General features: G+C 38.1%; 1 protein-coding gene across 1 annotated transcript in view; it reads left to right on the top strand.

Moving 5' to 3' along the window:
- MICU2 (mitochondrial calcium uptake 2) overlaps positions 1–18,407 on the top strand; it is a 134,207-nt gene that overhangs the window by 101,501 nt on the left and 14,299 nt on the right. Inside the window, exon 9 of the mRNA XM_014837139.3 lies at positions 12,449–12,620. Within this exon, the coding sequence (XP_014692625.3) occupies positions 12,449–12,620 (172 nt within the window). The remainder of the gene's footprint in view (positions 1–12,448; positions 12,621–18,407) is intronic.

The following is an 18,407-nucleotide window of genomic DNA, read 5'->3' as shown; positions in this document are numbered from 1 at the left end:
GAACACAAGAATTCTTTTTAGTAACTTAATGTTTGCAGCTAATATGCCCCTTGTATCAGTTAGTTCTTGATGTAAAACAAACCCACCCAACTTAACTTAGAACAATGACTATTTATTATTTCCATGAGTCTTTGGGTCAGTTGGGTGGTTCTCCAGATCAGGGCCCAGGTCAGCTCTTCTTGACTGGGCACCCTCATGCAGTTGTGGTCAGCTCGTGGATTGCCAGCAGCTGGCTCTTCTAAGATGGCCTCAGCTGGGACAACTCAACTATGCTCCATGTGGCCTCTGATTCTCCAGCACAAGGCTTGGCAAATTTTTTCTGTAAAAGGCCAGATAGTAAATATGATCTCTGTCACAGCTGCTCAACTCTGCTATTAGAGGGTGACAGCCATGAACAGTGCATGTTGATATGTTAACACATAATAAGCATGTCCATGTTCCAATAAAACTTGACACTAATGCTCATTTTAAGCAACTTGTTTGCCCTCCCTAAGTTCATTTATTTACCTGTAAAATGAGAATAATACTTACATTACATAATATTGTAAACATTAAAATGTATTGTCCTGTTTACCTTCTCCCCAATAAGAATACCTCCACGCAAAATGAGACAGTGTGCCTCTCCACTAACCAAAGTCTTAAAACAAATGTCAAAAGCAGTACAGAAGGGTGGGGAAAAAAACACTAATTTGGGAGGCAGGAGAATGCATCTTGTTCAACTCAATGCAATTAAATAAAGATTTGTTGAGCCCATCTTGTGTCCTGCTCTGTGCCACACCCTGCATCAGGTACTAGGGCTAGTCTCTTCTGGGGACTGTCTAGTAAACATGCAGAGAAAACATTTAAATGCACTGTAGTCAGTGCTATCACAGATGTTTAGGGGTTTTGGTAACACAGAAGATCACTTAGTGTATCTGGTTGGGAGGTTGGAAGTAAGTGATCAGAGAAGGCTTTCTGGAGGAAATGGCACCTAAGGCGAATCTTGACAGCTGAGCAGGAATTCACCAGGCAAAAATGGTTTGAGCAGGGAGGCATTTGAGGGAAAGAGAACAACATGAGAAAAGACATAGAGGCGTGGAAACATATGGTTGCAGTTGGGTCTAGGTAGAGTAGTAAGCATTAGGTGGTGTGGTAAGAGGTGAGAACAGAGGCTGGAGAAGAGTTTACTCACTGTAGATGATTCTGTATGCCGTAAGATCAAGCTTGAATTAACGCAATGAAAGAGGCCCCGAAGAACAATACCTGAAGGGTACCTCATCACATGTGCCCGTCGTTCTGGCAGCAGAGTAAAGAATAGATTTTATAAGAGAGGAGACCATTGTAATATTCCAGATAAAAATGGTAAGAGCCCTGAACTAGTGTAGTGACAATAAGGATTTTGAAGTGGGAGAGTTTTCCAGACAGAGGAGATAATATAAATTGTAGGGCTTAGTGATTGATTGCATTTGAGGAAGGAAGAATAGCTGAAGCCCTAGGTTTCTGAGTTATATCCCAGTCCCAATTTTCCCAGTAGCTAAACTCCAGTGAGTCATTTAACCTCTCGAGAGCTTTTCCTGACAAAATTTAAAACATGCCTCTTCTTGTATACTTGAAAAATACATTCTCAACATTTCTTAAAGTTTCAAAATAAAGTATCATAGTTTAAAACAAGACAAGCAGTTATCATATTGATTGTGTTTGTGCAAACTGCAACCATACAGATACTAATACACCACCCCCTTCACTTTTAAGAGTCCCTAAATTAGTTAATTTTTAGAAGTTGCTTTTAACTTTAATTTTCCTAAAAGGGAATAATTTCACTTAGACTTCTTATTTTAAACTTTTTTTACGTTTCTGTAAATAATAGACCCTGAGAAATGTGTCATGCCATCGTGCAATTAAAAAGATCCAATTAACAAAAACTGCTTTACATGCAATTTTTCAAGAACTTGTCTCTTGGATAGAGCAGAGTCCCCCTAAAGTTAAAATTACAGTTATACTGGGCTAGAATTTGATGGTCATAAAATTTTGGATGTCATAAAGTAAGAGAAAAGAGCTTCTATGCATATAATGTTTTTAAAAACTTTTCACCAACATACTGGCCAAATTAACCATTGAAGTGCCACAAAAACTGTTTCAGTGTGTGTTCTCTGGAGCTTTTAGTTTGTTTTTATGGGCGTGTAATGTGTAACCCTTGCTTATAAAAAGAGATGTTCACCTTTGCTGTCCTTCAGCTCAGCTGCCTGCTTACAGCTTCACTGATAAAGAGGTGTTCTTATAAGATGCAGCTTATTAGCCTCAAGGAAAGGCAAGGAAGGTAACACAAAGGTACAGCTTTTGTGCTAGCTAATGATGGCATTTGCTTGTAAATGTTATTCTCATTTAGAGAAACAATATTATATTTTGACAAAAACATATTTATAATTTAGACAGACCTGGGTTCAAAGGCTGAACTACACAGTTTACTAAGTGTAATTTGATGAACAAATACTTTAACCTGAATCTCAGGTCTCTGTTTCTTCATCTGTGAAATAGTTTGATGATACCCACTTAATAAGGTTGTAAATGAGTTTATATAAGATATATCAATGTATTTATAATTATATGTAGCTAGGGATTATATAAATGTTAGTAATTATGTTGATTTATATCTAATTTCTTATTCCAAATAGGTGTCTAGTTGTGAATAGGCATCATAATTATAATATAAACACTAACATCAGAAGTAGATAACAAAGATGAACAAAAGAAAAACAACAGTAGAATCATAAAATGGAGCCAGGAATTAGCTAGCACACAAAATGCAAACCATGAGATTTCTATACATTTGCTAAGAATAAACCACAAATTTGACTCTGAGCTTTCTGACAGACAGTATGAAGAGGGATACATGACCAGGTACACAATTCACTGTGTCCCTAAGTTAAAGCTCACTGATTCTGCGTAAGAGGAGGACATTTATTCCCCATCATACAGCCAGAAGGAAATTTTCCCATGAGTCTTCATAGAAAGAACACTATGTAATGCAGAGAATTATATCCTTAATAATCATAGTAAGACCAGTGTCAAATTTCACAGATTGTTCTCTAAAACATCCTTCAGCAGAGAATAACTAAAATCACAATTTTAAGCACGGGGACATACTTCACTTCGGCTTCTAAAATTCAGCTTGTTTTTCTTTAAAACCGCTTTACACTTGGGGCCAGCCTAGTGGCATAGCAGTTAAGTGCACATGTTCTGCTTTAGCAGCCTGGGGTTCACCGGTTCGGATCCCAGGTGCGGACATGGCACCACTTGGCAAGCCATGCTGTGGTAGGTGTCCCACATATAAAGTAGAGGAAGATGGGCATGGATGTTAGCTCAGGGCCAGTCTTCCTCAGCAAAAAGAGGAGGATTGGCAGTAGATGTTAGCTCAGAGCTAATCCTCCAAAAAAAAAAAAAAAAAACCACTTTACACTTTAATAAGCAATTAGAAGTACTAACAAGTACCAAAAGTTTAGAAGTGAGATAGCCATATACAAGGGAAAGAGCACTGGACTTGGGGTACAAATAAGTTTAAATCCTAGTTCTGCTATTTAATACAGGCATACCTTCTTTTATTGCTCTTTGCTTTATTGTGCTTCACAGATACAGTCATACGCCACGTAACGACATTTCAGTCAGTGACGAACCACATATACAATGGTGGTATAAGATTAGTACCATCATGCCTAGGTGTGTAGTAGTCTATGCCATCTAGGTTTGTGTAAGTATACTCTATGATGTTCTTGGAATGACAAAATTTCCTAAGGACACATCTCTCAGAACGTATCTGCCATTAAACGACACATGACTGCGTTGTTCTTTGTACAAATTAAAGATTTGTGGCAGTCTTGTGTCGAGCAAGTCTATCGGTGCCATTTTTTCAACAACATTTGCTCACTTTGTGTCTCTGTGTCACATTTTGGTAATTCTCGCAATATTTCAAACTTTTTCTTTATTGTATTTGTTATGGTGACCTGTGATCAGTAATCTTTGATGTTACTGTTGTAATTGTTTGGAAACACCACAAACCACACCCATGTATGATGACAAACTTAAATCGATAAATGTTGTATGCATTCTGACCGCTCCACCAACTAGCCATGTCCCCATCTCTCGACCTCTCTTCAGGCATCCCTATTCCCTGAGACATGACAATATTGAAATTAGGCCAATTAATAACCCTACAGTGGCCTCTAAGTGTTCAAGAGAAAAGAAGAGTCACACATCTCACGTTAAATCAACAGCTAGAAATGATTAAGCTTAGTGAGGAAGGCGTGTCAAAAGCTGACATAGGTCAAAAGCTAGGCTTCTTGCGCCAACTAGCCAAGTTGTAAATGCAAAGGAAAAGTGCCACTCCAGTGAACACATAAATAATAAGAAAGTGAAACAGCCTTATGGCTGATACAGAGAAAGGGGTCTGGATAGAGCAAACCAGCCACAACATTCCCTTCAGCCAAAGCCTAATCCAGAGCAAGGCCCTAACTCTCTTCTGTTCTCTGAAGGCTGAGGGAGGTAAGGAAGCTGCAGAAGAAAAGTTTGAAGCTAGCAGAGTTTGGTTCATGAGGTTTAAGGAAAGAAGGGTCTCCATAACATAGCAGTGCAAGGTGAAGCAGCAGGTTCTGATATAGAAGCTGCAGCAAGTTATCCAGAAGATCTAGCTAAGATCACTAATGAAGGCGGCTACACTAAACAGCAGAGTTTTAGTGTAGACGAAACAGCCTCATATCGGAAGAAGATGCCATGTAGGACTTTCATAGCTAGAGAGGAGAAGTCAATGCCTGGCTTCAAAGGACAGGCTGATTCTCTTGTTAGGGGCTAATGCAGCTGGTGACTTTAAGTTGAAGGCAGTGCTCATTTACCATTCCCCAAATCCCAGAGCCCTTAAGAATTATGCTAAATCTACTCTGCCTGTGCTCTATAAATGGAACAGCAAAGCCTGAATGATAGCACATCTGTTTCCAACATGGTTTACTGAATATCTTAAGCCCACTGTTTACACCTACTGCTTGTAAAAAAGAAGATTCCTTTCGAAATGTTACTGTTTGTTGACAATGCACCTGGTCACCCAAGAGCTCTGATGGAGATGTACAACGAGATTAATGTTGTTTTCATGCCTGCGAAAACAATATCCATTCTATATAGCCCATGGATCAAGGAATGATTTTGATTTTAAGTCTTATTATTTAAGAAATACGTTTCATAAGGCTATAGCTGCCATAGATAGTGATTCCTCCAGTGGATCTGGGCAAAGTAAATTGAAAACCTTTTGGAAAGAATTCACCATTCTAGGTGCCATTAAGAACATTTATGATTCATGGGACGAGGTCAAAATATCAACCTTAACAGGAGTTTGGAAGAGGTTGATTCCAGCCCTCGTGGATGACTTTGAGAGGTTCAAGATTTCAGTGGAGGAAGTAACTGCAGATGTGATGGAAATAGCAAAAGAACTAGAATTAGAACGGGAGCTGGAAGATGTGACTGAATTGCTGCAATCTCATAATAAAACTCTAACAGATGAGGAGTTGCTTCTTGGGAAGGAGCAAAGAAAGTGGTTTCTTGAAATGGAATCAACTCCTTGTGAAGGTGCTGTGAAGATTGTTTAAATGACAACAAAGCTTTTAGAATATTACATAAACTTAGTTGATAAAGCAGTGGCAGAGTTTGAGAGAGTTGACTCCAATTTTGAAAGAAGTTCTACTGTGAGTAAAATTCTATCAAACAGCATCTCATGCTACAAAGAAATCGTCTGTGAAAGGAAGAGTCAGTCAGTGTGACGAACTTTCTTGTTGTCTTAGTTTAAGAAATTGCCACAGCCACCCCAGCCTGCAGCGGCCACCACTCTAATTTGTCAACAGCCATCAGCATTGAGACAAGACTCTCCAACAGCAAAAAGTTTATGACTCACTGAAGGCTCAGATGATGGTTAGCATTTCTTTTAGCAATAAAATATTTTTTTAATTAAGGTATGTGCATTGTTTTTTTATACATAATACTGTTACACACTTAATAGACAACAGTATAGTGTCAACTATATGCACTGGGAAACCAAAATATTTGTGAGACTCACTTTATTGTGATAATTGCTTTATTGCGGTGGTCTGGAACCAAACTCGCAGTATCTCCAACGTGTATGCCTTTAGCAGTATGGTCTTAGGCAAATCGCGTGCCTTCTTTTAGTCTTTAAAAATTTACGTTTGTCCTGCCTGTTTTACAGTGTTGTGAGTAAATCTAAAAGTAAGCTATAAAATCATAAGTTATAGTAATCTAGTAAAAGAAAACAGGAAATCTCTAATTCATGCAAGTATCTTTCTTCCCAATCTTTATTCTATTCTTTCTGCTTTCGTTTACATTATATTCGGTCCCCCATCCGAAAAGTCTGAGCTTGATTTGAGAATTAAATGAGACACTCTATATCAGAGTACACAGAACGTAACACATGCGTGGTATACATGCAGAATATGCGCCAAACTCATAGTAACTTATTTTCAGAGGCTCGAGCAGCTTGTTTTCCAGCTACCAGATCTCTCTCCTTAGGGAGTTACCTTTCTCTGGTTTTTTTCTCTGTTTGCATTTCCCCAGCTCTCTCGCTTAAGATAGCTTGAAATATCCTCAATCTCTTTCCCAGAAGGCTCCTCAATTCAACATCTAAAAAAACTTCAAAACCAAAATAAAAGTGTGGCATTCTCATTGTCTTTTTTCCCCCAAGGACGGACTGCTTTAAAATTCAGATAGGAGAATTTTTTAAGTTAGAACAGAAAACTAGACCCCACTTTTATTTTTCATCAGAGATGGCAAGCTCTTTTCAATTTTGTTACCAATTTTTTAATTTGAAAATTCAGTAGTAGTTCGTAGTCACTTAAGACAAAATATTGAGAATTCACATGAATTTAATGAAGGATCCCTAGTCCTTATAAGTCTTCTGGAAATATGCTAGTAATGTAATTAAACTTATCAAGAAATCCACAGTTATAAAGCAAAAACTATATATATAGCAAAAGATATTGCTATCAAATTTAACCAGTCAATATTCCATTTTTCATGCATTATTAATTATAGAAATTTAAGTAAATTTAAATTCTTCATTTACACAAAAAAACTAAGACATATCTGGAACAGAAACGTTTCTTAGTAAGTATAGACTTTGCACTAAGAAATAATTATTTAAAAAATCTGTTTTGCACTCCAGTAAAACAATAATTTTGTTCAAATCTCCAAGTTGAATTTTACTTTACAAAATATTGATGTTTTTATTTAACCTTTAACCCTAGCAAAAGATTTCCCCCATCAGAGGACATGAGAAGAAACACCATCTTGCCATCTGTTTTCTGCCCTAAATTTTGATTACAGACTGACTGATAATATGAATATTCAGTGCTAAATAGCTTCATCCTGTGGTGCTGCCAATACACAATGAATTTAGTCTAAGTTAGAAAAAAATTCTGAAAATTATTTTAAGTTTACTGTCGTTCCTTAGAATAGTTTAATTGATGTAATGTAGATAGACAATACGTTAACTACCTGCTCTGTCCAGGTAGTTAATTTTCTTAATTTCCCAATTAGGAAAAGAATCCATATTTGCAAAATTGGTAAGACTTATCAACCCAGCGTTGTCTGAACCCACAATTACTAAATAGGTAAAATAATATATATGAAGGTAAGAGAAGACGTGGCAAATTCAAAAACTAGAAGTTCGTTGTGACTTAAGCAGAAATTTAAAGGGGAGACTGGCAAGAGAGAAAGGTGGAAAGGTAAACATAGGCAGAATTATGAAGGTTTTTGATACCTTGATGAGAACAGTGGAGAGCCATCGGAGCTTTTTAAACAGGAGAGTAAGGTGATTGTCGGATTCAGCAGATTAGCTGAGGAAGTCAAACAAAAGGCAAGGAGATCTGTTAGAGGCTGTTGTATTAATAAAGGAGAGATGATGGTGATTAGAGCAAGGTGGTGGCCACGAAAATAAAGAGGAGGGGCAGAGTCCACGGGATTGTTTAGGAGAAGGAAATTATTATTTGGTAACTGATTGGATGAAGAGAGAGGGAGAAATCAAAGATAACGTCTGGTTTTTGACTGGAGCCACTGAGTGCTGTGATACCTATTCACTGAGCTGGAGAACACAAGTAAGAGCGAACTGAGGCAAGAAAATGATGAACAGAGCTTACACACTGTCAGTGGAGGCAGAAGCCAGAGTGCAGCGGGCTGAGGAGTGAGTGAGGTATGAGTAGAAAAAGAAATACAGATAACTCTTTCAAGAAGATTGACTACAAAAGGAAGAGAGGGGGCAATAGCAGGAGAGGAGTGTGAGAAAGTTTTCCCCACATGTTTAAACGATGATGTAAAGAGGAAAAGACTGAATACAGAAGTCAGTGGGAATAACCACAGGAGCAGGGTCCCTGCAAAGGAGGAAATACGGGGATGTAGATGGAATGCAGAGTATAGCTAGATAAGTTAGCCATCAACAGGAAAAGGGACTTCGTTTTCCTGGGTGCTGTTACATTTCTGGAGTGATAGCAAGAAAATGAGAGAATTTCCTAAATAATGATTTCTAGTTTCCCTGAGAAGTTGGGGCAAGGTCATCTTCTGAGGACAAATAAAAAACCAGTGAGATAAATTTGTAGAGTGCGAAGGAGTTGAAATAGCCACTGTGTGAAATAAAAAGAGTTTTCTAGGCCAGCAGAAGGGTGTCTGGAACGGTTGAGAACACGATTGAAGGCATAGACCATGAATTTATGCTAGTACCTCTATGTGCAGTTATTGTATGGTTTTCTTCAAGTTACACCTAAAGAAGGCCTTCAGCAGCCTAAGGGAGCTGAAGATGGGGTCAAGAGAGCAGCCAAAGCAGCTGAGAGTGGAGTCTGGGCTTGAGTAAGGATGAATAGGAAAAGATAGTTATGTCCGTCCTCAGTGCCATCAAGCTACTGTGTTGAGTGCTTACTGTGTGCCTGGCATTTGTCTCAGTATTTTACATGTATTACTTCACCTGTCCTTACAGAATGAGATAGGCTTCCCTTTTTGTAACTGGGATTTTATGACACTGGTCCAGGGTCATATACCTTGGAAACTGAAGAGGTGTTATTCAGACCCAGGTTTGTGTTGCGAGGTTTAAGTAGTCACAATGTTTCTGAGCGAGTTAATCTCGCAGTTCCCTGACAGGTGGTTTGGTGCCCTGAGTGAGCTTTCAAGGAAGTGGTGCTGGATCAGGTGACCAGAGGGACAGACATGTAGGTAGATACTGCCACGTGTCAAGAGAAACATCACTTAATAGGGGAGCATGTGGATAAATGTGTGGTTTGTTTGGGGTTGTTTTTACTTTTACAACTAGTTAAAGATTTCCAACTGAAGTACCACTTAACCATCTAAATAAAAAGTAAATTATAATTTAAGTTCTGTCTCCTGGAATTTTGGTGTTTATTCATTGATATGAAATCAACAGGTAATTTAATTGTGAAAATTCAGTTCTTTGTCAGCATATATATAGTTCAGGGAAAAAAAATGTTGATCATGAGGCAGCTGTTAATGGCATTTACCCACTCTGCATCAGTACCTCTTTGTTTTATTATGTCTTTCCTGGGTTTTTTTTCCTCTTCTCTCCTACTTTATTTGGGGCCTTTTCTTTTGCATTTCTTTTAAACTCTGATGGTTACCCTTAAAAACAGTGACCAGAAATAATCCCTGAGTTTATTTCCATGTGGTACATTTGACCTCTTTTTTTCTTTCTTTCTTTTTTTTTGGTGAGGAAGATTGGTCCTGGACTAACATCTGTGCCAATCTTCCTCTACTGTTTGTATGTGGGACGCTGCTGCAGTGTGGCCCAGTGAGGAGTGCACAGGTCCACACCCAGGATCTGAACCTGCAAACCCCAGGCTGCTGAAGCGGAACACATGGACCCAACCACCACACCACTGGGCTGGCCCCTTGAGCTCATTTTTTATTCCAATAAATGTTTAAAACTGAAAATAATTCTGCAATTTAAGATATATTAGGGAAATGGTTAGAAAGGGAATAAAATTAGTCTCAAGTTTCTCATCAGGAAAAGTTAGAATGATATTGCTACTGATGTACTTTTTAGGACTGGAATTTTTTTAAAGTGTGAAATACCAATTACTTGTTGAAAATGTTCTAAATTCACGAAGAGTTTCTATAAATTCAAAGATGTCTGTAAGCAGTGGTGTCCTGGTAAATATATTTAACAGTCAACTCTGAAGAAGAACACCCCTGATTTGTAGCATTTGCCAATTAGTAGTGTAAATAGTCTCCTAAGCCAGCTTCAAGCTGCCGGGCATGAAGTAGAGGTGAGAAGACACGCACAATGGACTCGCACAGCTGGTCTGAGCAGCTTCAGTATGCCTTGGCCTAAAAACCCCAGATAAGGAAAAGCAGATTTTTCCCATTGTTTCCAATTAATCCACTAATTTTTAAACTATATAATGTGTTCAGAGTGCATTTGGTGGCCTTACATATACTATACATTCTTTAATTCATGTATTTATGTCCAATATCCTGTTCCAAATTTTCATGTCATAGCACGATCTGTAATTTTAGACTTAGAGAAGATTGTCGTCATAAAATATACTTATGTTCTTCAAAGCTAGTATAATTAGTTAAGACGAAAGTAGCTTAAACTAGACAATGTACAGATGGTTCCCTGAATTACGATGGTTCAACTTAGAATTTTTCGACTTACAGTGGTGCTAAAGTGATAACACGTTGAGTAGAAACTGTGCTTTGAATTTTGAACTTTGGTCTTTTCCTGGCCTGGTGATGTGCTGTGCAATCCTCTCTCCTGATGCTGGGCAGCAGCAGCGAGCTGCAGCTCCCGGTCAGCCCCGCGATCACAAGGGTAAACTGCCAAAATGCTGACAACCTTCTGTACCCAGACAGCCACTCTGTCACTTTCAGTACAGTATTCAATAAATTACATGAGATATTCAACACTTTGTTATAAAATCAGCTTTGTGTTAGATGATTTTGCCCAACTGTAGTCTAATGTAAGTGTTCTGAGTACATTTAGGTAGGCGGGGCTAAGCGATGATGATCAGTAGGTTAGGTGTATTAAATGCAGTTTGAACTTAGGATATTTTCTCTTTACGATGGGTTTATCAAGACATAACCCCATCCTAAGTTGAGGAACATCTGTCTAGTTTAACAGCAATTAAGTTCATAATATTTCAGCCTCAGAGTCTGAAGAAAAAGAAAAAGGAAGAAGTTAGTAATGTTTTTATACCATATTTTGTACTTCCCTAATTCACTGTACACTTATTTACAAGTAAAGCATTCGTTTAACAATCCTAGTAAGAATAAATTGATTGTCATCACAGTACGCAGTAAAACAAAAGATAAAGCATATTAGTAGAAGATCTTGTTGATCTATCAGTCCAACTTGGAATGCTTCAAATTTTAGATAAAATTCTACTTTGACGTAGAAAGACACGTATTACTGGTAAATCTTTGTATACAATACATTCAAAAAATTTTGTAGGTAAAAGACCCTTAGCTACCACATAGAGGCCTAAAATCAGACTCTTTCTTGACGCTGTTAAGGTTTATGGGGTGGATGTATAATCTAATCTAAAGCAAGTAGTTTTTTAACAGTGATAGTTTTTCTCCCATTGAGCTGGAATATACCTCTTTTTCACCCTGTGTATATTTCCATTAAATTGTGATATGAGAGAGAATACAGATGTTTTAACATGTGGAAAGGTGCCGATCTCCATAAAGGGATCTACAACATATTAAAATTCATGGAGACAGTAGTACTTTTCACATGATTTAGGTTATAAATAAATCAAGTGCAACATTTCTAAATTCTTGTTCAAAGAAAACATTTTTTAATCTGATATCCCTCCTGTTTGTACCTTTCTCAGAAAGCTGTTAATGAGTTTGATCAAAGTGTCATGTTTTTATTAAAAAAGAACGTTGTGTCGTATAGACATGTTATTGTCCAAAATATCGTAAGCATTTTTGAGTAAATCTGAGCTTTTGATGCAAAGCCATTGATTACATTGATCAACTTTGGTATCTGAAAAACATTAGGAAACATTAATCATGATTAACATTCTAAAAGCAGTATCCCAACTGAATTTTAAGTTTCCCTGATTATTGATAATTTTACTATATTGGGAAAAAATTGCTGTGGATGTATCAAAGCAACATTTAACATAATTGTTTAAGTCTTTAAGTTTATCAGAACGTAGGTTGCCAGGTATAATTTGCACAAACAAACTGAGTATGGAGAGTCACAGCCTGAAGCAAGTGCTGCACTGAATCAGCTTCTCCACCTCCTCCCGCTGCCCGCAGCCCGTTGCACAGCACTAATGCTTCGTTTGAGTCATTGCATCAAGAGCCCAGCCACTCAGTAGGTAGTGCGGAAGGGCTTTGCAATCCCATTTACAGGATTAAGGCTGAAGGCCACTAGTTACTCATATCAATTTTGTATTTTAACATTTAGATTTATGGAAAATTTACAAGCGGAGATCCAAGAAATGGAATTCCTTCAATTCTCTAAAGGTTTGAGTTTCATGAGAAAAGAAGACTTTGCAGAGTGGCTACTTTTTTTCACTAACACTGAAAATAAAGATATTTATTGGAAAAATGTGAGAGAGAAGTTGTCAGCAGGAGAGGTTTGTATGCCTTTTTATTATGCTTGTGATAAAGATGAAATAATTAGACATATTTATATAGTCAAAGTAACTTTCAAATTAACCAAGACTATGCTACTCTCTATTATTTAAGTATAAAATCAAGTTGAGATTTGATTTTATCCACATACTATTTTCTTATGAGTGAACCTTTGCCTAAGATAGAATCTGCATAGCAAACATGAGTTTTGCATTTCCTGTAAAGTCAGGAATAAGACAAGAATGTCCATTATCACCACTATATTTACTGTTGTTCTCGATATCTTAGCCAGTGCAAATTAACAAGATAAAAGAATATAAAAATTTGAAAGGAGACAACAGTTCTCTTCATTTGCATAGATGTGATTATAAGCCTAGAGAACTCAAGAAAATCAAATTGGAAAACGATTAGAAACAATAAAAATTCAATAAAGTGCCTGTTATAATGCTAATGTATTAGAAGTAGCTATCCTATGTACAAATTTCAAGTTAGAAAATGTAATGGCGTGTGTGTGTGTGTGTGTATATATATACACATGAGATGCATGAAATGATGATTGCCAAACTATTAATAATGATTAATGTACTCTGGTGAGATTTCAAATGATTTTTACTTTATGTATTGTTTTTACTTTTTTGTTCCAAAACATATTTTTGGAATGGGCATGTATTTTAATATAATTTTTTAAAAGCTATTTCTATAGTGAGGAAAAAGATAATAAAAGATAATGAAGATTCCATTTATAATTGCAATAGAAATACGTATAACAATTAGAAATAAGCTTAACAGGAAATGTATTTAAAAAACTTTAAAGTTTTGATGGATATTGAAGAAAATTTATCTAATTATAGCAACATTCTCTATTACTGAATAGGAAGGCTTAGTGTTATAAATATGGCAGTTCTCCCTTAAATTAGTCTATAAATGTAATGGTTATGTTAGTCAGAACAGCCTGGGTTTGCTGCAGTTACAAATTAACCCTGAAATCCCATAGCAAACCCAAGAAAAGTTTTTTCCTCAATCATGCTACATTTCCATTGTGGGCTGGCGAGAGGCTCTGCCCACATAGTTGCTCAGGGATCCAGTCTCTCCACGGTTCTGTCACCTTGGAGCTCCACCTTCTGGAGAAAACACCACCCTCAGAGGATGTGGCAGGAAAAGAAAGGAGTTACATTCCAACAATTAAATGTTTTGGCCTGGAATGCTACTGGCCAGACTAACCACATGACTCCACCTACATGCAAGGAGGCAAAGAAGTATAATCTTTCATATGTGCAGGAATCAGAAGAGAACCAGATATTGGTGAACATTAATGGGTTTCAATAAAAACGTCATTGGATTCTCAAGAGGAAACTAGACAAGCCATAAAAGTTTATAGAAAAAGAATGCTGAAAGGGTAAACGGTATATGGGAAATCTCTATACCTTCCCCTCAATTTTGCTGTGAACCTAAGACTGCTGTAAAAAAAAGTCTTTAAAAAGAAAGATGCCAAGATATTAAAATGTGTCATCAAACATTGGTAATTAAAACAGTTTGTTACTGATAGTGAGTTTGACAGAAATATCAGTTGAACAGAATATAAAGTCCAAAAATAAACCCAAATACAGGTGGAAATTTAGTATATGTAAACTCATATTGCAGATTAGTTGGGTAAAAGAAGAATTATTAATAAATGGCATAAGGATAATTCACTGGCCACCTGAGGGAGAAAATGAAGGTAAATCTCTACCTCACTCATTACCGTAAAATAAATTCCAGATGGATCAAAGAATTAGAAAGAAAAATTAAACTGAATAAGTATAGAAGAAAACTTGGAAACGATCATCTTAGAAGTGGGTATACATATCTTTCTAAGCAAAACCCAGAAGCTTTCAAGGAAAATTGATGAAATTACCACCTAAAAAATAAATTCTGTTGCCTGCCCCTCATCCCCCCAAAATTATAATCAAAGTCAAAAGAAAATATTAACAAAATGGGAAATATTGGCATCACATGTAATAGACCAATTTCTTCAATTTATGATGGGATCTTAAAAAAATTAAGAACTGTGAAGGATCTGACATTTTACCCTATTTAGTATTTAATAGAATCTTAAAAATCAATGTGTTAATAACTGTAAAGTGTCTGAAATTTTGTCTATTTGCAAGTCAGCCTATACCATTTCATGGATGCTGGGTCAGAGATAAAGAACTTTATTATGCATACCATAGCAACAGCATGAGCATCATGTTTGTGTCAGTTCCCCCTTGCCTCCCAAGTCCCATGGGGACAATGCTGAGGGGTCCTGGTGGATGCTGCCAACACAGTGGATTTGGACCACAACTGAGGAATCACAGCTGAGGAGCCTCATCTTAGAGAACCTGAATTTTTTATAACAAGCAGTAAGCAAAGCTGTCCTGTGCTCCTGAGAGAGACATTGTGTATATTCAAGGCTGTTTACAAATATCCTTGGAAAGATAGTCTGGAACAAAAAGGTAGTTTGTGCTTCTGTCTGCAGGATGTACAGAAACATGAAACTGTCTCCCAGCAGTAAGTCAGCTAACAACCCATTAAAAATCAGGGCACGGGGCTGGCCCAGTGGCGTAGTGGTTTAGTTTGCATGCTCTGCTTTAGCGGCCAGGGTTCATGGGTTTGGATCCCAGGCACGGACCTAGCACCGCTTGTCAAGCCACACTGTGGTGGCATCACACATTAAAAAAAATAGTGAAAGACTGACACAGATGTTAGCTCAGGTCCAATCTTCCTCAAAAAAAAAAATCGGCAAAGGACATAAAAAGGATACAAGAGAAATCCGTAAATGACTAATAAACATAAAAGTGAAAAGTATTTAACTGCATTCACAATCAAAGATATACAGATTCAAACATTGATGACATAGCATTTTTCACCTATCAGTAAAGCAAAAATAAAAAAGGTTGCACCAAGGGCTGGCCCTGGGGCCTTGTGGTTAAGTTCGGCGTGCTCCACTCTGGGTTCAGTTCCTGGATGCAAACCTGCATCACTCGGTGGCAGCCATGCTGTGTCAGCAACCCACATACAAAATAAAGGAAGATTGCCACAGCTCTTAGCTCAGTTTGCTCTTTTTGGCTTAAGCCAAAAGAAGATTGACATAGAGTGATGTCAGCATCATGGTGGCGTGAGCATTTCCCTTAGTCTCTCCTCCCTAAGATAGAATGGAAAAGGACATTCATAAACCAACAGGAACTTCACACAACACAATAGACGTCTGGGAGATCCATGCAGCCATACATCTTAAGGTGGAGGTGCTGGACCACACAGAAGGCGGTGGAAGAAGGTAAGGAGAGCTCTTCTCCCTACCAAATGGCAGCGATCTAGGCCACAGGACCATGTATGGCAGCCGGCATGTGACTCTGAGAGGAGACGGGGAAAGGGCAGCCCTCCACAGGAATGCCTTCACTCTCAGAGCTGCCTCCCAGTCTGTGGGAATACTCCACACTGGGGAGGCTAAGCAGTCTGCTCAGAAAGCCAAGAAGCCCAGGAGGGCAGACAGTGAGTGCCGAGTGAGAGTGCCCTTGGTATTGCATGTGAAAGAAATTGCCCCTTCCCACCAGAGCACCTGCGCCTACGTGTGTAAAGCAGCAGCGGACAGTGGGCAAATGCAGATGGGCCCCAGTCAGTACAGCTTCCAAAGGACAGGCACAGCTGCCAGAGATCACAGCAGGCTCAGAATACACAGCTTCTGGCCAGCCCCCACACACCCAGTGGCAGTAATAGAATCTGTGACCAGATACTACCACTGCAACAGCACAAGTCAATCCTATCAAATATCATGAAGAGGTATATTAACACTCCAGACCGGAAGGACGACAACTACCCATAAATCAATCCTGAAGTCACAGAAATTTACAATCTAAATGAAAGAGAATTCAAAATAGTTATCATAAAGAAACTCGACGAGTGACAGGAAAACTCAATTCAATGAAATCAGGAATAAAATTAATGAACAGAGAATTCTTCACAAAAGAGTTTGAAAATATTTTAAAAAATCAGAAATGTTGGAGATGAAAAACACAACAGATCAGGGGCTAGCCTGGTGGCTGGGTTCACCTGATCCGTTTTGGTGTTGGCTAGGGTTCATGAGTTTGCATCCCAGGCATGGAATTGTGCACCACTCATTGGGCCACGCTGTTGCAGTGTCCCGCATACGAAGTGGAGGAGGATTGGCATGGATGTTAACTCTGCGACTATCTTCCTCACCAAAAAAAATAAAGGTGTGATTCTTTTTTAAAAACAAAAAACACAATGAACAAGATAAAGAAAAATCTGCAATCTTTAATAACACAGCCAATATTATGGAGGACAAAATTGGTAATTTATGCTTCTGGTGGAGGAGGAGAGAGAACTAAGACTAAAAAGAAATGGAGAAATTCTCCGAGAATATCCAATGCCATTAGGAAATGCAACGTAAGGATTTTAGGTATTCCAGAGGGAGAAGAGGGGGAGAAAGGAGCAGAGAGCTTATTCAAAGAAAGAAAACCTGGGAACTTCCCAAACCTGGGGAAGGAACTGAATGTACATGAAGTGAATAGAACTCCTAATTACATCAGTGTAAAAACATCTTCTCTAAGGTGTATAATATTAAAACTATCAAAAGCCAATGATGGGGCCAGTCCAGCAGCATAGTGGTTAAGTTCACACGCCCTGCATCAGCGGCCTGGAGTTCACAGGTTTGGATCCTGGGCACGGACCTAGCACTGCTCCTCAAGCCATGCTGTGGTAGGCATCCCATACAAAAAAAGAAGAAAATTGGCACAGATGTTAGCTCAGCACCAATCTTCCTCAAAAAAAAAAAGAAAAGAAAAGAAAAAAGTCAATGACAAAAAAATATTAAGGCCAGCAAGGCAGAAGAAAATAACCCACAAAGGAATCCCTATCAGGCTTTCAGCAGATTTATCAGCAGAAACCTTACAAACTAGGAGAGAATGGAATGATATATTCAAAATTCTGAAAGATAAAGCTTTCAGCCAAGAATACTCTATCCAGCAAAAATATCCCTCAGTTATGATGGAGAAATAAAAACTTCCCCAGGTAAACAAAAGCTGAGGGAGTTCATTTCCACAGGACTCTGCCTACAAGAAGTGATCAACAAGGCCCTAATACCTGAAAAAAAGGGTTTACAGAGCCTTAAACAAGGAGATAAACAGGCAAAATTAGAAAATTGCAGCTCTCTATCAGAACAGGCCAGGAAGCAGTTAATTATAACATTAAGGATAAAGGGGAGGAAAACATCAAAACTAACTATAGTCACTTTATTGTAATCACAGATTTACAACAGAAAACGGAATAAGTTGTGCCAGCATAACTTATCCCAGGAAAAGGCAAAAATGGAGCTTCCTAAGACTAAGGAAATGAGAGGCTATCAGGAAATGGACTATCTCATCTATGACATCTTTTATACAAACCTCACGGTGACCACTAAAAAAAATCCAAACAGAGACACAAATGATAAATACTGAGAAAAGCATCATAGAGAACCACCAAACTGAATTGGCAGTCGGAAATACACAGGACGAGAAGGGAAATACAAAACAACTGGAAAATGTGATAAAATGGCAATATTAGACCTCATATATCAATAATCACTCTAAATGTAAATAGATTGAATTCTCCAATCAAAAGACACGCAGTGGCTGGATGGATTCAAAAACAAGACCCAACAATATACTGCTTCTGGGAACATCTTAGCACTGAATACAGACACAGGCTTGAGGGGCCGGCCCAGAGGCTCAGCGGTTAAGTTCGCACGTTCCGCTTCTTGGCAGCCCAGG

Source organism: Equus asinus, chromosome 11 (genome assembly GCF_041296235.1).
Source record: "Equus asinus isolate D_3611 breed Donkey chromosome 11, EquAss-T2T_v2, whole genome shotgun sequence".
Classification (NCBI taxonomy): domain Eukaryota; kingdom Metazoa; phylum Chordata; class Mammalia; order Perissodactyla; family Equidae; genus Equus; species Equus asinus.
Note: the sequence above shows the minus strand (reverse complement) of the source record. Positions and strands in the feature narration are given on the sequence as shown.